The sequence below is a fragment of the Ananas comosus genome, linkage group 11, assembly GCF_001540865.1.
Source record: "Ananas comosus cultivar F153 linkage group 11, ASM154086v1, whole genome shotgun sequence".
Taxonomy (NCBI): Eukaryota; Viridiplantae; Streptophyta; class Magnoliopsida; order Poales; family Bromeliaceae; genus Ananas; species Ananas comosus.
The window spans coordinates 9,921,323-9,941,935 of NC_033631.1; the positions used below are offsets into that span (position 1 = coordinate 9,921,323).

At 34.4% G+C, this 20,613-nt stretch overlaps 3 protein-coding genes and 1 non-coding gene across 9 annotated transcripts; 1 reads left to right on the plus strand and 3 right to left on the minus strand.

Annotated features, from left to right (window-relative positions):
* On the minus strand, positions 593–3,609 carry LOC109717403 (protein KINESIN LIGHT CHAIN-RELATED 1-like). Of its 2 annotated transcripts, none has more exons than XM_020243178.1 (3): positions 3,473–3,609; positions 1,242–3,045; positions 593–928 (listed from the first exon to the last, which is right to left on the minus strand). In XM_020243178.1, the coding sequence occupies exons 2-3, from the start codon at positions 3,026–3,028 to the stop codon at positions 709–711; spliced, it is 2,007 nt and encodes a 668-aa protein (XP_020098767.1). In that variant the 5' UTR covers positions 3,029–3,045; positions 3,473–3,609; the 3' UTR covers positions 593–708. The 2 variants fall into 2 exon arrangements, with proteins under 2 accessions (XP_020098767.1, XP_020098768.1); XM_020243179.1 differs by having other exon boundaries at positions 1,242–3,048.
* TRNAL-UAG lies at positions 5,549–5,628 on the minus strand. The gene has a single exon. It is a non-coding gene; the product is annotated as a tRNA-Leu (tRNA).
* On the plus strand, positions 11,349–16,187 carry LOC109717405. Of its 3 annotated transcripts, XM_020243183.1 has the most exons (10): positions 11,349–11,745; positions 12,136–12,178; positions 12,655–12,746; positions 13,540–13,588; positions 14,026–14,047; positions 14,133–14,247; positions 14,362–14,481; positions 15,094–15,182; positions 15,370–15,415; positions 15,889–16,187. In XM_020243183.1, exons 1-10 carry the CDS (start codon positions 11,464–11,466, stop codon positions 15,931–15,933), a joined length of 903 nt encoding a protein of 300 aa, XP_020098772.1. In that variant the 5' UTR covers positions 11,349–11,463; the 3' UTR covers positions 15,934–16,187. The 3 variants fall into 3 exon arrangements, with proteins under 3 accessions (XP_020098772.1, XP_020098773.1, XP_020098774.1); XM_020243184.1 differs by lacking the exon at positions 14,026–14,047 and having other exon boundaries at positions 11,350–11,745; positions 14,156–14,247; XM_020243185.1 differs by lacking the exon at positions 14,026–14,047 and having other exon boundaries at positions 11,353–11,745; positions 14,177–14,247.
* On the minus strand, positions 16,621–19,455 carry LOC109717404. Of its 3 annotated transcripts, none has more exons than XM_020243181.1 (4): positions 18,941–19,455; positions 18,790–18,871; positions 17,949–18,163; positions 16,621–16,812 (listed from the first exon to the last, which is right to left on the minus strand). In XM_020243181.1, the coding sequence occupies exons 1-4, from the start codon at positions 19,441–19,443 to the stop codon at positions 16,770–16,772; spliced, it is 843 nt and encodes a 280-aa protein (XP_020098770.1). In that variant the 5' UTR covers positions 19,444–19,455; the 3' UTR covers positions 16,621–16,769. The 3 variants fall into 3 exon arrangements, with proteins under 3 accessions (XP_020098770.1, XP_020098769.1, XP_020098771.1); XM_020243180.1 differs by lacking the exon at positions 16,621–16,812 and adding an exon at positions 16,896–17,193; XM_020243182.1 differs by lacking the exon at positions 16,621–16,812 and adding an exon at positions 17,090–17,214.

The window sequence follows — 20,613 nt, forward strand, 5'->3', positions numbered from 1 at the left end:
AACAGTAGATTGTTGTTTGTCGATCAGGTAATGTGTGATTTTGTTGGCACGTTAATAAGTCCGGTGTGTGTAGTAGAAATTTCAAATTAAAATTTTTATTTTTTATTTTTATTTTTCGACTGTAAGTTTATCTCGAATTTAGTCAAGTTTGTTTGAACTTTTTAAATTTTGAATTTTGTAATTTAAAAATATTATTTGTCTAGTGATCAGGCGGTCACAAATCTGCTTTATGTTTGCTTTAAAAATTTTTAATTTCTTAGGCAAATGATGTTGTAAATTCGTGAAATTAAAAAATGAAGAATCTTAAATAGTCTAAATCAAGTTTAATACGGATTTGCTACCATCGGAAACAGCACGTTTCAGATTATGGAAATCTCCCATCTATCATATGATTATGACTAATTATTTTTCTGATATTAATTTGATACAGAAGAACCCATAGATTTTTCCAATGCAATTTAATCCGGGAAGTTTAATTTGATGCGCAAATATAACATCCTATTGTTGTGGTGATATATATTCTGTAAACATAATAATAATGTTGTGAAGCTTTTAAGTTGAATGACCATAAGGCGATGTGCTACTCAATCCAAACCACGACTGCGAAAGCTGTTTGATTCGAATAAATCATCAAAAATATAATCATAATCATTACAAACCAACCATAGTTTATTGTTTAAAACATGAGGGGAAAAAAAGAATGCGGTACTATAAAGATCTCGACACGGTGAGACTTTTCTCTGTAACAAGAGAGTGGGAATGGAGAAGATCTTCCAATGACATTGTTTTCCTGTGCCTGACCCTTCCAGCTTCTTTCAGAAGCACTGCCAATCTCTTCTTCTCAGTGATCACATCAGGATTTGCTGTTCCCAACAGTTCTTCCCTTATCCCAACAACATACTCCAACATCTCTATGGCTTCATTCAACCTACAAAAAGAACAATGATGCAGAATACATGATAAGTCCTCGATTTTTCAAAGAACTGCGAGTTCCTCAGTGCTGTTCATGTTTGCATTTTCCGTCCAACGGCGAGCGGCAGAGCAGGCAAACAAGCGAAAAAAAATTTAATTATATCGAGAATAACACAAAGAGGATATGCATGACAGTAAAAGATGTTGAGTATTCAGGGACTACCTCTGCAATTCACCGTAAAACTCAAGCTTACATGTACTTAAACATCTTACATCTTCAAACAATATAAAATTCTAAAGAACGCGATAAATAATATCAGATAATATACCTTCCCATCGCGTCATAAGCTCCTGCTAGATTGCTACAAACTCCGAGCGTATCTGGATGGTACTGTCCATACTCTTCTTCCATAGTAATCTTGGCTTCCTTAAACAATTCAGTTGCTTCGCTTATCTTGTTCAGATGAACGCATGCTAAGCCCATTTGGTTCAGAGCCGTAGCTAAGAAACCCGGCTTTATCTCCCCGCAAGCACGAAATTTCTCAATAGCATTCCTAAAGAAGGAATAAGACTCGTAATAATTCCCGCTAATATAGTAGAGTACTCCGATTTGGGCCTCAATTCCTGCAATGGTGCTTGGTCGACCAGTTGCGTCATTATATATCTTAAGTGCTTTCTGAAGCAGCTTAAGCGCGTGTTCAAGCTCATTCATCGATTCATAAATAGCAGCAATATCAGCGAAACCACTAGCGATTTCCTCCAAAGAAGCCCCCGAAAGAGGCTTCTTATAAATTTGGAGTGCATGTTCGCAGTAGATCCTCGAATCACCGAATTTCCCGATCCTGTTATAAAGATCGGCGAGGCGGACAAAAACCGAAGCAACTGACTGATGGTTCTCCCCTTTGGTGAACTTGAACACATTAAGCGCCTTGTGATAAGCAAACACGGCCTCGTCGTATCGACCCAAAGCTAAGTAAGTGTCTCCGATGCAGCAATCGACCGACGCCACCTCAGCTTCTTGGCCGTTCGACATCATCGCCATGCTTGCTCGAACTAAGTGCTCGAGTGCAGTCTCGTAATCTCCTTTCGTGTCGCATATAAGAGCCATAAGACGTCTATCTGCGGCTTCCTCGAGGGAAGCCAAATCACCTTTCTGCTTATGGATGTCAAGAGCCATTTTGCACAATCTCTCGGCCTCTTCGAATTGAACTGCTTGTAAATAAGCTTCCGCTAAATACCGACACGTCTCACCGACCCTCGGGTCATTTTGGCCCAATGCCTTCTTCTGTACCTCCAAACCTTTTACGTAACATTCCAGCGAGCAATCGATTTGACCCAAGATTGCGTATATGTCTCCCAATTGCATATACCCCGAAAACTGCGCAAGCGAATGGTCATGGCCTTGTTCGGGGACTACGATGTTAACCGAATGCTTTAGCATGGAAATTGCTTCATCATACTGCTTTGAACTGCAATGTAAAGACGCGATAAGATGAAGAGCTAGGACCAAGTCCAATGTGGGTCGCCCCCCCGCGCTATTCTCAAAGGATTTGGCCGCCCGGAGTGCGATATGAAGAACCTTATCAGGGTGTTCTCCCGAAGACATCGCATCCCTCGCTTGCTTGAGGAGAAAAGGGCCGAGGTCGGGGTTACTGATCCCAGCTTCCACAGAATTGTTTCTGGCTTCATCTGCATCGATCTTTGTCGACTTTTCGTGTTTCTTGGCACCAACTAGTCCTAAGCTTGATCTTTGTATACTCTTTCGGCCTGTGTCTGAAGATGGTTTATCCTTTTTCGTGGATCCTTTCGACGTATCCTTCATCTTATTATCCTTCTCCGCAAAGCTTGTATCAATATTTGATCTCTGACTCTTAGTTACAGAACTTTGGTTCAAAGATGAACCATCATTAGAACTCTTTATTTTACGGAGATTCTCATTCGGTTCGTCAATTGAAACGTTCATGCCACCATGTTTGGTTGTGAGCAAAGAATTTATTTGTTTAGGAGGTGATTCCCCGAATGATTTTGTCGCAGGTGAATTCGGTTTGCGTCGAGAAATGTTCATCTTTTTCACAGTAGAATCTCCATCAACTCTATGTATTTTTAACCCCGGCATTGCAATTTAAGCAGGTTCTGCTTCAAAAACACAAAAATAAAAATACATATATATATATATTGAAGAACAATTAAAAAAATATGTGAATTTGGTTATTCAACAATCTAATGAAATAAAAACAAGTGAATTTCCTAAACAATTTCCTTAATTTATGATAGGAATAGGAATTAAAAAAAAAAACATGATTCAATGGCAAACCACATCCTTGAAATTGAAGCATAATTTCAACCAAAAATACAGAATGTCACTTAGAACAATCCTGAAAATGATCAGCGAAAATTTCGTTAAAAATCCACATAAAAAACCTAATAATAATCCATATTTTCGATTAAAACCAATAATCTCCAAATCCCAATGTTCATTAAAATGTTAATGAAGCCGAAACAGGATATAATTCAATGCAAAAATAAATAAAATACCACCAACATTTTTTTTCTTCCGTACCTTAATAAAGAACCCAAAATTAAGAAGAAGGATAGCAATTTAATCTCATTTGAAAATGGGGTGGATATTAATGCAGGGGGTGGTGGAAAATCCCGGGAATCACCCGGGCCACACCCATGCAAACCACCGGTCTCCTATTCTTCTCTTTGCTGTATATATATATATATATATATATAGTTCTTTTTTCTTTTTTTTTCTTTTTTTCTAAAGGAATGCAGATGGTGCGGATCCGGGATGGAAGGAGTCCCACCTCCAGCTCCATTTTTGGTCGGGTCAGAATGGATTCGAGACAGCTTAATTTTAAATTTATTTTTGGACCTTCCTTATTGCTCCATTCAGAATGGATTGGGATGGAAAGAAATTTTTAGTGGACTTTTACTGATTGGAACATATTAAAAAAAGCAAGAGATGGAATTTCTATCCCTTACTTTATTTTAGTAGAAAGTACTGTAACTATAAATAATTTGATTGGTTGCGTACAGTTAAGAAATAAATTTTAAATTTTTATTTTTATTTTTTATATATGATGGTAATTTTACCTCGAATATAGAACAAATTTTTTTGTTTGAAAACTAATTGAGGTAAGTTTATCTTTATCTAAAATTACTTTCTCCAACTGTTACCGTTGGAACTACGGTCAATTTAAGCGTAATTTCAACTACTGCAGTTAGACCTTCTCCTGCAGTTTCTACTGCAGTAATTAGAGTTAGATATATTAAAACACGAAATTTATATTTACATACAGTTACAACTGCAGTACAGTTGTAATTATATGCAACCAAACATTCCTTTACTTTACGAATCGAAACAAATTGGTGGTTGGTACCCGAGACCCAAGTTCGAATCCTAGTTGATTTACATTTTTAGCTAAATTTATTTCTAAATGAAATAAATGAAACGGATAGCATGCTATATTTCTCTCAAAAAAAAGAAAAAAGAAAAAAGAATGGAAGCAAACTTAAGATGAATTATATATATATATTTTATATTTTCGGCCCCTACTTATCATCTCACTCGATGAGGATCGGGGTGAAACTATACCAACCCGGGTTCATTTGCACCCCTATAAATTTGGTGGCCACATTCTGCTTACCTTCATTATGTAAAATTACATAAACGGCAAATGAGGCGAGCCTCACATTGGGGATTTTTTTTTTGTGTCCTCAGGGACAAAGCTATATTGAGATCTATAATGACCATGGCCCTTTTTAGATTTTTAAAAGTTGCATATAAGCCCCTAATTAATTAAGCATAGTAAAAAATTACAATATTATAAATTGTAATCTTTAGGGTGCCAAAAAGGATTTTTTTTAAAAAATAATACTTGTGGATTTTTTGAAGAAAATTTTTTTATAAAACTTGTGAAAGTTCCCTATTGATTCAATCATTGGCGAATGAATGTCGCGATTAAAAAGAATGTTGAACATGAGCCCTCAAATAAAATTTTTAGTTTTTTAGTTTTTTTCATACATTAAACTTTTATTATAATTTATTTTATAATAAATTTTTAAGATAAATGAATTGTATATTTTTGATCCCTTCTAAACCTAAATTATGGCTTCTACATGTATGTCTTTTAAGGACAAAAAATTTAATGGGGACACCCACTCAATTGTTCATAACATAAATAGTAAGGTTTACTCATTCTAACACTATTTTATTTATCCGTCCGTTCTTTATTATTTTTATATATTTTTAATATATTAAGTTAATTATAAATCTTCATATTGTAAATGTCAATATATTAGCAATATATAAAAATAGAGCTTTATTTCTATACATTTCAAAATAAAGTGTACATTTTTTATATCCAATAACTATTATTCGTTTACTTATCACATTAATTCTTCTTTATTACAACTCATTTGAATTTGTGTAAACTCTAGGATATAGAGTATAAAATTTACGCTCATCTTCCGAATTGTACAAGTAGAATTTTTCATAAAAATAATATTATTATGAAACTTTTTTTAGAAAAAAACTTCTCATATTGCAAAATTTAATGGTAAGGGCATAAATAAAAGTTTGATGTTTTTGATTTTAAAGATTTTTAAAAATATTTTTAAACCAAACATGTGACAGCTGTGGGATTTGAACCCACGCCCTTTCGGACCAGAGCCTAAATCTGGCGCCTTAGACCACTCGGCCAAACTGTCGCTGTTCCTAAAATTAAGAATTTAAATATATATAAACCAAAAATATATGAGGGTGTTTGCTCCCAAAAATATATATATATATTTTTTTAACAAAAATATAATTTTTTCAACTTGGTTCTTTAAAAAAAATATTTTTTCACTTTTTTCGAAATAATTTTTCTAAATTCTATGACATAGGAGTATTTTTTAATAACCAAGAATGCTTTTCTAAAAAAATTTTCTTCTAGAAAAGAATCTCTCGTGTCTTTCAAAGAATTCAGATGCCATTTTTGGATTTCGGACGAATTTAATATTGTGTTAAATATAAAAATATTTAAATATTATTCTCTATTAGTTTAAACGTTTGAAAAATATGATTATTTAGCATTATTTAACGTTCTGTATATTAGGATGAAAATAATTTACTTTTGAAATTCGGAAAAAAAAAATTGTAAGTTGAAGATAAAATTGTTTTCCAAAGACAGAGAATACTAGCTATTTAATTAAGTTCGCACAGGTCTGTCCAATTAGGCGAAATATTAACGAGATGGTCATGAATTTAAACTGCGAAAAATGTACAAATACCCCCCTAAACTTTAGAGCTTTGTCAAATATTCTCTTATTAAGCTTTTAATTTTAACAATTATAACCTCTAAATTTTATCAAATAGTTTAATTGACCTTCTATTCAAGCAAAATTATTATTTAAATAGTTATACTGACTGCATATCTTATCGATGATCTGGTAAAATTTCTTGTTGGTCTTTTAATCGGGTTTTGAATCGTCCATGATAGGCATATCTGATCTGACCCATTAAGTGATTGTTTCTTAAATTGGTTGAGAAATCACCCCACGCTAGGCGTAGTTACTCACCTCAACCGAGAAAAAAAGAAAGGAATTATTTTTTTTCTCTCTCTCAAACAAAAGCTCTCTCTCTATCACTCTTTTGGAGAAAGAAACATTTTTAAAATTTTACTGTCTTTTCTCGGTAGATTTGATATTTGGATTGTAAAAATTAGTACAATTTTCGTTTTGTGATCTTCCATTTGATCCGTCGGAGCTAGTAATTTGATTTGATCTTATTTTATCACGATCTACGAATCGAAATTGAGATATTTTAAAAACTAATTTAACTTTCATTTCTAAAAAAAAACCCTTTTTTTTTTTTCTCACGGATGAAAACAAAGAATCGAATTGAAGTTTTGTTTCTTTTAAGTGTTGGAATTGAAATGACAAGTTTTATTATATTTTAAAGCTTCACAAGATTGCCTGTAATTTATTTTTTTTTTAAAAAAATTATAATATTTGTTGTTATTTAGTTAGGAATATAGCTTGAGAAGAATGATTTATTGAACTGTTTGATAAAATTTAAAAAATTTAACTGTTAAAATAAAAAAAATTAAGAGATTTTCTATCAAAATGCTAAAATTTGGGACATATTTGAATATCTGTTCCATTTAAATATTTTTTATTGTGTCCTTCTATACTAGTCTCTCGCCGTGCTTATTCTTAATTTGGATTTTTCTTTTTTTTTGTTACGAAGTAAATAGTCCCTTGCACTTTAAAAATAGTTAAACACTTACCCTAAGCATTCCATTATTGATTTGGACAATTTTTTTAAAATAAGTTTTTTTTTTTTTTTTTTTTTGAGAGTTAGGTAGCACGCACCCGCTTCATTTATTTTATTTAGAAATAAACTTTGTTGGAAATGTGAATTAACTAGGATTCGAATTTGGGTCTCGGATACCAACCACCAAATCCCTTGCCACGTGCTCTAGGAACAGTCGGTAAAAAATCCAACCACAAATCCAACCACAAATCCAAAATTGACACTTTTTCATGGCAATGTGAGAAATTAATTATGCCAACCACAAATCCACAGTTGACACTTTCTAAGTAGAAGGTCTTTAAAATGGATTTGTTAATAAAATATATTTAATCTCTTTGTCGTTTTCCAATTAAACCATTGTGAGAAAACAGAGTAAAATTATAGTTTTTTTTAATTTAAAATAAAAAAAATTATATTGCAAATCATTTGTTCAATGAAAATAATTGTGGTCTCTACCTAATTACTCTCCTTATTGGTTAGCAAAATTCACTTGAATTGGATAATTACATCCTATGGTGCTCATTTATTAGCAAGTACATAAGCAGGAAAATGACGTGCAACAACAATTCCAAAGTATAAAAGCTAGATAGTAACGTAAACTCAATAACATAACGTAAATCTCTTTCTCCCAAACTTATTTTTTAGGAAAAAAAACCAATGTAATAAAGTTTAAATTTACTAAGATACCACTATAAAATTTATCATGGTTTTGTTTTTCCTTAACTCTTAGATAATTTTGTTTCTAATAAACATGTGTGAATACTCTCACCAAACCAAGTCAGTTTCTTACAACTGTACTCTGATTTTATTACTCTGATTTTATTGACCTTTAGAACAAGCAGTGGAAGGCTCATTTATTTAGTAACTAGTTTTTCTTGATTTTGAAACAAATCCCATAAAATCAAGCAAATTTTTTATTTTGAAAAATAGTAATTCAATATTTGATAGACAAAAAGTGCTAAATTTTGTGGCATATGTTATGAAATATTTGATAATCGTATCTTATTGTAATTTTTTTAAATATTTTCAGTAGCTTTTGCGGTCAATAATCAATGCAGATATTAAAATATCATGTCACTTGTTTGTACGTACATGGGAGTCAAGCTAGAAGATTGGCACAAATATTAACACGTTTTACGCTATTTAAAATTTATAAAGTTTAAAATTTATATTATTTTTATATTATATATTTAGTGATCAAAATATTTTAAATTCAGTAGAAATATAGTGTTGCAAAATTAGAAAAAGTTGATTGGTAAGAAGTTTAAATAGCTTATATTAATATTAGTGACAATGATCATTGATTTAACGGTTATATCGGTTGTGCGAAAACAGGGTAGAAGATAACTAATGATAATTTCAAAAGCACGTGATACACGCTATCACAATACACTTTTAATAAGTACATCTAATTTTCTTTTGGATGGCGGAATTAGAGTTGAGAGCACTGTATGCTAGTGGAAAATTAGACCCCCTCTCAAAGTAAAGATTTTCGTGTGGCTAGCGTTGAAAAAAATATGCTTACTGTCGACAATCTTCTAAAAAGAGGTCGGAGTGGGGATGAGAAATATGTTTTATGTCTAGATGAGAAGGAGACTGTGGACCGCCTATTTTCTGGTTGCCCTCACACTATGGCTATGCTAAAAGGATTGCTCCCTAATAAACTTTTTCTTAATAATCGTTCATCTTCAACAAAGATTTGGAAGGTTGTCGACAGCGATGGTCGCCAGCTCTTTACCCTCCCCTATGCACATGTTTTGAGACTACACACTTTTCAAATCTTTCTTTTTTTTTTTCGGGAAAAAAAAAGATTTGAAAAGTGTGTAGTCTCAAAACGGGTGCACAGGGGGTAAAGAGCTGGTGACCATTGCTCTGATTAAAGCGTAATAGAAGAATTTTTTAGAAATCAAAACTGGTGCACAGGGGGGGGGGTAAAGGGCTGGCGACCATCGCTGCCACGTGGTTGGTAATCTGGTTAGAGCATAATAAAAGAATTTTTCAGAAATCAGAACGTGCGTTGGGGTATCTGTTGACGGAGATCTAAGCACTCAGAGATTCATGGAAACGTTTTGGCATGTAATTTTCTTTTTCTTTGTCTTTTTCTTTTTCCTTTTTTACTGAGACCTGGACTGTCTTAATCTGTAGCCAAGTTCATTTTCTAATTGAATAAAATGGTAGCATGCTACCTTTTCTCAAAAAAAAAAAAAAGTATCTAATGCAAAGAAAAACACAAAGGCTTCGTTTGGTTCGAGGTTAAGTAAAAACTAGTTATTCCAGGAATAGGGTTAAGTTCAGGGTTAAGATGGAGTTAGAGTAATTTTGTGTTTGGTTGAAAATTGAGTTTAGTTAAGGTATAAGTAAAATAGTGTTTGGTTGGAGTAGGTGGAATAAGAAGGATAGTGGGTTGTTATAAATAGAAAATCAAAATTTTACCCTAATTTTTTATTTGAATTTAAATTTTTTATTTTATATTTAAAATTTCAAATTTAAATAGATAACTTTTAAAATTAAAAAATTTAAAATTAAAATTTATTTTTAAAATCTCAAATTTAAAAATTTAAAGTTATAAAATTTAAATCAAATTTAACAAATATAAAATTTAAAAAATTAAAAATAATAATTTAAAATTTAAAAATATAAATATATATTTTAAGATTACAATTATAAATTTTTAAAATTTCAAATATAAAATATTAAATTTAAAAGTTAAATAATTATAAATAATAATTTAAAATTTAAAAAATATAAATATTAATTTTAAGATTACAAATTAAACATTTTAAAAATTTCAAATATAAAATGTCAAATTTAAAATTTGAATAATTAAATTTAAAATTTAAAAATATTAATATTAATTTTAAAATTAATAATTTAAATTTTAAATTTTAAAATTATATTTTAAATTGAATTGTGGTGGGATTAATTTTAATCCCAATCCCACCCCAATTCCAGAGAGAGAGGGGGGGTGAGATAGCCCGTTTGGGGTGGGGTTAACAAACCCCACCCACAACCAAACACTAGAAAAGCAATAATACAAAAATAAAAAACTCATAAAATTATAAGAATTNGCCCATTTGGGGTGGGGTTTGTTAACCCCACCCACAACCAAACACTAGAAAAGCAATAATACAAAAATAAAAAAACTCATAAAATTATAAGAATTTACATGATTCGATTATCCCTGCATGCATGGTGCAATAATGCAAAAACAATTCACTTTAAATTTAGAGATTATAAAAGTATTCACAATAAAAAAGACATCACATTTACTCCAAGACACAAAAGAGGACACCAACAATAATCTCTACCTCTATCTAAATATTGTAAAAAATACCCATCTGAAAAATTATATATATATATATATATATTTACAGGACTAAAGCTTAAACCAAACTCTAAACCAAAGGCTAAGCAATACAAGCCTTAATTTGCATCAAAAGAGATATGATCTAAATGGGAACTTAAATAATAGGTTAGCTAGGGAATATATAAGATGGGAGATTTAGTTTTACCAATAATATATTCCAATACAGTGTTATACAGATCCACATGTTGTGACCTGCACGCAAAGACTGCACCCTGCACAAGTCCTGAACTGAGCTGCACAAATCTCGCCTGCGCACATAGACTGCAGACTGCATTGCCTTCTACACAAGAACGCATAAATCCCGAACTGTATAAATCCTGAATACAGAACTGCACTTTCTTCTTCACAATACTGCACAAATTCCTCACTGCATAACAACATTTATTCGCTGCCGTCAGTTATAGCCAAATAGAACTTGTTCATCGCGAGCACCGCATTCGGCACGCTACCCTAACAAGATATGTTCTATTGCGTTCAGGTTTTACCAAATAGCAGTTGTACACTGCTAACAATATCAATTTTCTTTTACAAAAATTTAAAACTATGCTAATAGTTAAAATAAGTTAAAGAGTTAAATTTTAAAATGTAGAAATCGATTATCAAATAGTGTAGGGACCAAAGTGTAAAATAATTTTGGCGTCGCTCTTCTGGGTGATGGGCCCCAATCGCTTCCCGCGAAGCGCCCCTCTCGTCAACTCCCCTTCTACTCCCATTCGCCGAAACTGCCTTTTTCTGTTAAAAAATAAAAAAAAAAAAACCCCACACGCGCACACACACACACAACAAGCTTCCTTTATAAGCTACATCCAAATCAGCCTCCCATCACCTCTCACTGCAAAAAAACGACGAAGACGAAGACGAAGACGAAGACCCCACCGCAATGTTTTCGATCGAAACCCTAGGGGCGGCGGCGATTTCCATGGCGGAGGCGGCGGAGGAGGAGGAGGAGGGGATAGAGAGCTCCTCCGACGCGCTCGACGCCGACTCGGAGCTCTCCGGCTCGCCGGGGTCCTTCGAGGAGCGCCTTCTCTCCGCGGCGGAGGCGGAGGAGCCGCCGCCCCCCGGCGTGGAGGACCTCGACATCGCCGGCGCCGCGCGCCCGGGGCGCCTTGTCCATGTCCGCGGCTTCGCCGTCCACGGCACCGTGAGCTGCGATTTCGCGGTGCGTCTCCGATTTTTTTTTCTTTTTTTTTTTCGATCTTTTGAAAAGATATACTGGCTCCGAATTTGATCCGATCATGCTTAATCGTTCAAAAGTTCATGTTTATCCCCTATTTCAGTGATTGGATTAATTTCTAGCTGCTAAATTTTAAGAAAAAATTTGCAAAATTTGAAGTTGTATGTGGTTTATCTTATTTCTTAAATATTAAACTTTTGAAGTGTGGCTAAGTAAGTGTAACTGGACCAAAATTCGAAAACCAATTTTAATTTTATGTTTTTCTTTTTTTTTTTTTATTGTATTGGAAGAAAAATGAGTGGGAGGTTATGGTTGCTTTCTTATATCTTTTCCTCTTTTTTTTTTTTTCTTTTTTCTTTTTTTTTTATATTCCAGTGGGTTCGCTACTCCGATAACGGGAATCATTGTTACATTACAGGTAATTTCTTAATCTTTTGTGTTGTTAATCTCGGATTATAAGCCTAATAATGATGATGTTAGCCTAATAATGATTCTTTATTTTCAAAGATACTATTTTGGGCGCACGAAGTTTGAAATTTAGTACGTAGACTCACATCATATAATAATTGATAAAAGACTAAAAGATTGATATATATTAAAACAGGCCTAGTCCTTATAACTTTAAGCGTTTAGATTGGGTAGGTTTTGTTAGATATGTGACATTTTGAGCTCACCTGCGACTGGGCTGGGCCAAACTAGAGTGGATTGGCAAGAATTTTGTAGTTCATATCATATTTTTCACAATCTAACTTGTTTATGGTGACCTTTTTATTTCGGTTTACTTGCATCGTTTCTTTAATCTAGCTTTGTTGTACCAATGGTCTGATCTATATTTGTAGTAGCGAAGCGGTTTAACATTTTGGTTTTAGGTTAACAACATTGATCTTGCAACAGGGGAAAACAAAGATGTTTATCTGGTTACAGCTGATGATGTTGATTCATATCTTGCTATCGAAGTTGTACCTATCGGGAAAGGAGAACAGAAGGTATACGATCCTCTAATTTTTTATTTTTCCATAACACTATGTCTTGTAAGTCTTGTAAAAGCAACGAAAAAAACGATTCGCTGCTCATGTGAAAGCACCGACATCAGAGTAGAGAAAAAAAAAAAAACGAGATTTCTAAAGCATATATTTGCACGAGAAGAGAAAAGGATGAAACAGGTTAGGATAGAGAATGATCAATTTATATGATTATAATAGATTCATAACAGTGGTTTTGGTTTTACTATTGGCTTGAGCTCCTTAAGTTTTAGTTTCGACAGTTCATTTTAATTTCAGCAGCTTTGTATTTTACTTTTGGATTTTAGTAGAAAATTCTTTAGATATTCCGAAAGATTGAAATAGCATAGACAAGTGGAACAATCAGAAGAAAACTTGATTTCAAATATTTTAATACAGTAAAGTGGTGTTTTATGCTACTTTTTATGAAGATATATCTGACTATCATATTGTTTCTTTCCATAATGATCATATTATTGATGAAGGAACCATAATGTTTGAAACATAGATAAATCAGCACAAATTTTGTAGTTTTATTCTGCTTTAAGAATCTTTGACCACTTCAAAACTAAACGGATCGAACTCATTTCAGCGTGAGCTAATATTGCAAAAATTGGAGCCTCCTGAGATTAGGAATGCAACTTAGATGAGTTTCTCAGCATTCTCCCTTTTATTGTTTGTTTTTGGGTTCTTTGTACAGTTGTGCCCAAAATATGATATCTGGATCTGGACTAATCTACTTCTTTGCCTGTGTAATTCTTTCTCTTTGCAAATGCAGGGTGAACTATTGAGGACTTTTGCAAATGATCATAGGAAGGTATCTTGCGGTAAGCGTCTTGCTTTGTAACTTTGCTGTGTCTGTAGTCATATGCTGTTTTTCATCTATTTAAATTGGCTTACTTATAATCTCGCCTACTATAAATTGGTTATGTGGAGCTCTCTCTTTCCTAAGTTCCTGCTTTTGAAATTGCAATAAAGTAATTATATTGGAAAATTAGCAGTTTCATGTGATTATTTTCTGCTACTGTACTTCTTATTACATGCAAGTTTTCTGGCTTGTATATAGTCCATCATGTGAGTATTCATTTGTATAAGCTTCTTTTCTTTTCCCCCTCCATCTTCCAAAGTTAACCCGAGTCATAGAATTGTCAGATATCAAATTTCGTGGGATTATTATTTTTGGGTTCTCAAATAATTAAATCCCAGTAATGCAATTAGGACGGACAAATATCAGTTTGACGTAACGTATTTTCTGTTGTATTAGGTACTTGCTCACATTCTAAGTTGTAAGATCAACCGACGTTCTTTGTAACAAGTGGCCCTCAAAACATAACTTACTTTTGTTGATTAAGCCCATTCTAGTTGCGGCAGGAATAGTTATCGCTACTTAACAGACGCTGGTGTTTCTAGTGCAGACCCTAAAATGCAGCACGAAATAGAACGCAATTTCTTTCTTGGTCATGCTTCATACAATGTTTCCGTAAAGGTAATTCTATTACGAAGCTTACCTGTTTATCTTAACCTTGGTACTTTAGTTATTTAACTACATGGCATTTAAGGATGGAAGTTTTTTGTTTCCTCTCCCGAACAAATATTACAGATTGGGTATAGTAACAGGTTGGAGAAGGCTAAGTTGGCAATAAGAAAACAGGGCTTTTCCGTCAAGAAAACAGGATCACCGCATGTTACTTATGATCAGAAGTTCCTGCCGAGCACAGCTGTATGATTCCTGATCTACCTTTTGGTCTAATATCATAATTTGTATGATGAATCTATTAATCGAACTTTACAAAGTTATGTAGTCCATAGAGAGTCATGCACATTTCCGTTTCTTTGTGCGACAGCCATTTTCATCAAACCTACCTTCTTATTTTTTTGGATCAACAGTAGTAGCATCTTTACTCCTTACATAAAAAAAAGTTGCTAATAGGAATAAAATTATATATCCTACAATATGTTCACCACTACCTGGGCTACAGGCTTGGTGCCTCGTGCATTTCTGGATTTGTAGTGGTTCTTTGCTTACAGAAGTGCTTAATTGGCCTCGCTCCTGGAATAGCATTTCTCTACTCCTAGAAGCAGCAGACAAGGATTTGGCAAAAAAAACAAAGTTTTGTTGCAAGGAAAGCTGGAATAAGCTTTTGACTTCTGCTTCTACTGCAGCAATGAGCAGTGAGAACCGAGAAGTACTTCAAACAGCTGCATTGAAACAGCCCCACTAAAAAAGCTCCAACTAGGCCACACAAGACCTAATTTCAAAGTAGTTATATGGTATTAGTATCTACTTACCAAGGTTTTTTTTTTTTTTTGTAAATATTTTCTCTTTCTGCAGGTTACCATTCCTAAAGAGCATTCTACTGGAGTTCTGATAGATTGCAGCCAGAGGACCGAGCCTCTTTTGTTAATTGCAGAAAGTAGCTCGTGAGCACCTAAGTTCGCTGGTTTTTCATAATTCCATTGTTTGCCATTTGAATCTGCCAATCATCAAAATGCATATCGAATCAACTATTCTTACCATTCGAGAGAGACCAAAGAATTTAAATTTCAATCCTAATTCTTTTTCTCAACTTTTTTCCCCCCTTCCCCTCTCCACTTTGTACTTCTGCAGGTTACGAGATGAGATTGTGCTCACCATGAGATTGTTTATTCAGAGGGTATGTACATTATTATTCCCTGATTGCTTTTTCCATCACGTCCTGCAAAAGTTTATACTAAGTAACCTTCGGACTGGTGAAAATCTTTTGAATGTTAATCTGTTTATAACAATGGCTTTGTTATTAGTGCTTTGAGATTCAACTAATGTCTCACTACTTTACAATCACTTACTGATTGCCAAAAGCTGCGATTTTTTCTATTCTCGAGCCAAGTTTGCGGATGTCCTCTCTAGCTATGACTTTTCCATCTGTTTTTGTTCTCAAAAATCAGTTTTTTGCACACCCAACTTGATTCAAACAAAATTGTTTTGTAGAACTTTTATATAGATGTTTATTGTGTTCATATACTACTATTCAGACGGCATGTTGTTATTCATTACTCTCATGATGAATTATTTAGTTTTGATTCTTTTTTTGATATCTCAACCATAACCAACTAATTTACATTCACTGAATACTAAAACTTTTTGCAGGCAACTGAGAAAAAGAAGAGGCGGAGGTGGTGCCTGTTCTTTTAACCAGCAGAAGTAATGCCTGTAACATAAGTTTGGATAGCTCTTTTCAAAATAAAAAAAAGAAAAAAAAACATAAATTTAAATAGCTATTGTAAAATGTGTCTTGCCTGAGCTCATCATTCTCAATGTTGTACCAGTTCAATGTTGTGTATTCTTGAATTTTGACTAACTACAGTTGTAACAAATATTTACCTAGTTCCTCTTTCACCCAGAGAAATACAAAAGCCATTATACATTACCATACATACAAAAACTTATACCTTTTTGTTCGCCTCTTTTTTGCTTGGTAAAATTACTAAAATACTCCATTGGAATTTGTAGACATGGCAATGGGTAATTAACTTGTGATTGCTCCCTAATTCACATAAACTATGCATTAAATACTTCCTCTGAACCTTTATACAAGCCAAACTTTCCACTAGCATTCTTATGCCGTACTATTATTTCTCTTGTATAAAATCCATATTCCTGTAAGAAACCGAGGGATCAGTGTTATCTGCTTCCACTTTGCTTCTTATTAGTTGTGGAACATACAAAAATTCAGCAATCCACTGCCCATATATACATATATGTCACAGGTTGCTTTAAATACTGTCCTATTTAACTCTTCAAGTCACATAATTGAAGTGAAAATGTCGACACGTTAATGCTTTTTATTTGCTTCTCGATTACCCTCTGCACCACACGATATTAAAAGAGGAAATGAACTTTTCATTAATCGACATATCATTCTAATGTTTGCACAGTTGTTATTTGTAACCTCATGTTCTCCATGACTAAAAATTCCGCTTGAAGAATCTACTTTCAAGTTACAGGGAATCATCATAGCCTGTAAAGTATCACACTCCCTGAACATATTCCAAAGAATCCGGTTTAGATGCCCTGAACAGAATGATCAAGGGTCCAGTGAACATAACTTCTTTATTATTTGAACAAAGAACTTATCATTAGGAACAAACCGTAACTTGAAAGAAGATCAGCAACTAAATGTAATTTCTTTATCATTTATATTTGTAACTCTAAGTAGCAGTAATGAGCCCCAAATAACCAGAGTAAGGACATGCTATACAATAGGGTTTGTAAGTAACAATTAAAAAATACATGTATTGGGATTTTTGTTTTATCAGACTGGCTAGAAAAGATCATTTACAACTAGGAGGGTTTGTACACTTGTAAACAGCAGAAGCTGGTTGCTTGTAATCGGGAATGCTATCCGGATCAACAAGCCTGACCTCACCGGGGCTAAAGAATAACTCACTATGCCTGCATGCAGAGCACTAGTCCCTTTTCAGTGGCGGTTGAAGAGAAAACAATAAAAATAAAAACCATCAAAGACATTTCTAATTTTCCTTTTTAGCAACTTAAAAGCAGTGCAGTTATATGATTTCATCACAACTAGGTTGTTTCAAGGATGTGAAAGTGTAAACAGATAGCTCAAAATCATGCACAGAATTAATTGAATAGTGTTCCAGAAGAGTCACATCAAACTTTGAGCCTATTTGGCATGGCTAGAACTTCCGCAAAACTATTGTTCGATAAAGTATAAAGAAGCAATACAGCAGAACTAGAAGCTTCAAAGTGGAGTTTATGCTTTCAAGAGTCAAAAGCTCATTCTAACTTCTTGTCGCAACAAAAGCTCTATAATTGGAGTGGATAAGCCTCCCAAAATCAAGGTCAAACAGGCAGTTCAGCTGATTACAACCTACCCAAATATGGCTATTTGTGACCTATGTTTTCTAAAATAGAGCAACGCTGGAAAGAGATAATATGTCCGAAGAACCAGTTGCCCGGTGCATGACTTTCACCGGACATTCTCCTAACAAATCATTGTCAGGTTTCTCAAACAAAAAAAAGGGGAAAAGCTCTGCAATACAGCAGGCAAAATAAACTGAAATGGCATGGAAGTCAGCAAAGAACTAGACAGAGCTTGGAAAAAAATATTTTACATGGGCTAGAGATTTAAATGATTTCTATCATCCGTAAATAATCGTAAAACTTATGAAAGTGATAATACCAACCTGCGAAGGTCTAGACCTATCAAGCCAGCTTGTAGAACTGACAGATTGTCTGAATCCGGTGAAACAATTATCACTGTATCTCCAGAATACTGGGTCTCTAATATGGACATAAGTTGTGTAACCCGCACAAACACATCCGCCACACTCTCATTTGGTGTTCCATCACTGATAGGCGGGGGCTTGATGTTTGGAGAAATATTATCTGATGCATACACCTGAATAAAGAGAATATTTCACAGTTCCAAAACATAAAAAGAAGTAATCTAAAAATTGTTTATCTCAAAAGAAAGTCAAGATATACGCTATTGTGTCTTCTCTTACATTGCACATACAAAGACTCCCAAAAGAAGGAAATAACTTGTTAAGTGAATGACCACAAGATGATTTGGCCTTTTTTTAAAAATCTTTTTGTTTATGGTTACCTAACTCATCTAACTCTAAACCAGGCTCGAGTTGTTTCCCAACAACCTCTCAAATAAAATACTCTAAAAAATAAGGTCCTTACGTACCAGATGATTCGGTATAATCCTCATTGATACATTCTAGAAAAGGCATTATCCTCATTGATATACAATCCTTGTTACTACTTAAGCTCTGTGCAAGCTTTACAAAGCAATGTTGTCCATTGATATATAATAGAAACAATGTTATCCTCTTTATAGAAGTTCTTAAACATCTTATTTTACACATCATAATACCAAGTTATTCTCCACATTATAATGTTAAAATGACACTCGTAGTGCTCACTAGATCATAAGTTTTGTTTCTAAGATCTAAATATCATATCAAGCACCAAAGTTACTCCATTTACACCACATTGGCATTTCATCAAACACCATACCTCCGAAATCGACTCTAAGCTCCTCCCCTCGAAAGCCCCCAAGCCCCGCGCGTCCAAGAAGCTATACTCGGGAACAATGTGGCTACAAAAGCAATTCACGATCGTTAGGTCACAACTAACCGGTTCAAAACAGAGCTAGGGTTTTCGAGACCTGCGATCGACGCCGTTGGCGGACGCGATGATCTCGGCGGCCTGGTAGGAACGCTGGGTGATGGAGGGCCAGATCCAGCACGCGTCCTCGCAGGCGCCGAGGCGCTTGAGCTCGAGCGCGGCGCGCGCGGCCTGGCGCAGGCCCTCGGGCGCGGCGAGGCCGCTGTCGACGGAGGTCTTGGCGACGGGGTTGGTGCGGACGACGCCGGCGCGCTCGTACGCGGACTCGCCGGCGCGGACGAGGAAGTAGCGATTGGCGAGGCGCGCGGGGGGCATGCGGAGGAGGCCACGCGCGGAGGAGTGGGGAGGGGGAGGGGCCGAGACGACGAGGAGGGGGACGGAGAGGAGGAGGAGGCGACGGCGACGAATGCGGCGGTGCGAAGGGTAAGTGTTAGTGTTAGGGTTAGGGTTAGGGTTAGGAGGTGGTGGGGAGAGAGGAAGGGGAAGAGCCAAGGGAGAGGGGAGCGGGACGAGGAGAGGAGCCACTGGAGCTGAGCGGAGCATTTTTTTTTATCTCTTTTCTAATAATTGTTTTTCACCCCCTTGTTTTTAACGGATTTGTTTGGATTGGTTTTATGGGCTTGTCTTGGCCCGGTCTATTTTATTATGGCCCAATGTTAGCCCAACTGTTTTATTTTTCTGTGAAAATAACCGTGGGCCATGGCCCGTTCGCCATTTTCCGTGAGCCGGGTCCCGTACGCCAAGATCCGCAAGCCGTTGATTCTTGGTCGTGAACTGTTGAGCGGTAGGCCTTCGTCCGTGGCCCTCGTTATGTGGGCCAGTAAATGTGCCTTTTTAAGTAAAGAGAAAATGGAGTCATAAACCTCTTTTAAATATATAGTATATATAAAAAAATTAATTAATAAAATGAATAAGTGAATTATAATATTTGAGAGGCTAAGCACAAAATTTATACTTATTACATAAATGTACAAATGACATTGCTCTTAACAAAAAATTCTTATTTACATGTTCAAAAAAAAAAAAATTGTGCTTGCTGTTGAGAACCGGGGCTTCATACATGGTGTTTAATTAGATAAGTTGCAATTACGCAAGCACTTATCTAAAAGCATAAAGTAATGATTTAATTTTTATAATAATAATTATAAGAGTTCGGTTGAGATACTTCTAATAACACCAAACAATTGTGCAATTAAATTTTTCACCATCAGATTACTCCTTTGATCAATTTCATCTCTTAAATCACGCTATTACACCAATCACCAACTAAATCTTACGGGGACCACTATTATTTTAGTCATACAAGTTTTCATCCAAAGGCCGAAAGTTTGATAGCATTAGATACTTGGTGCTATTAAAAGTATTTCAGTCTAATTCTACATAATTTAGAGCTACATTTTAAAATAACTAATTTTAATTTTTTTATAAGAACAACGTATAATTTCAATGAGTACATTATGAGCGCATATAGTTTGAATTTAAATTAAAATCAAGAGTTAAGCTTATAGTTCGAATTTAATGTTTGAGCTTGAAATTTAAATTTGGGTTTGATTATTTATTTTAAATTTATTTACTTTTAATTAGATCACTCAAAGTCCTTTCCACTAAAGAACTAAACTCATATTTGAATTCAAGAGTAAAACATAAAATAAAAATTCAACATTTGAGCTCAAAGTTTAAATTTAAATTTGCTTTGTTTCAATTAAATTACTG

Bases quoted from the DNA above. Each gene is read 5' to 3' on its own strand.
- LOC109717404 (XM_020243180.1), bottom strand. From the start codon at position 19,443: ATGCTCCGCTCAGCTCCAGTGGCTCCTCTCCTCGTCCCGCTCCCCTCT. The intron at 18,872-18,940 runs GTCTCGAAAACC...TTGCTTTTGTAG, and splicing joins GCCAACGGCGTCGATCGCAG to CCACATTGTTCCCGAGTATA. The intron at 18,164-18,789 runs GTATGGTGTTTG...CTCTTTATTCAG, and splicing joins GCTTAGAGTCGATTTCGGAG to GTGTATGCATCAGATAATAT.
- LOC109717403 (XM_020243178.1), bottom strand. From the start codon at position 3,028: ATGCCGGGGTTAAAAATACATAGAGTTGATGGAGATTCTACTGTGAAA. The intron at 929-1,241 runs GTATATTATCTG...TTCTTTTTGTAG, and splicing joins GCTTATGACGCGATGGGAAG to GTTGAATGAAGCCATAGAGA.
- LOC109717405 (XM_020243183.1), top strand. From the start codon at position 11,464: ATGTTTTCGATCGAAACCCTAGGGGCGGCGGCGATTTCCATGGCGGAG. The intron at 11,746-12,135 runs GTGCGTCTCCGA...TTTATATTCCAG, and splicing joins CCGTGAGCTGCGATTTCGCG to TGGGTTCGCTACTCCGATAA. The intron at 15,416-15,888 runs GTATGTACATTA...AACTTTTTGCAG, and splicing joins TGAGATTGTTTATTCAGAGG to GCAACTGAGAAAAAGAAGAG.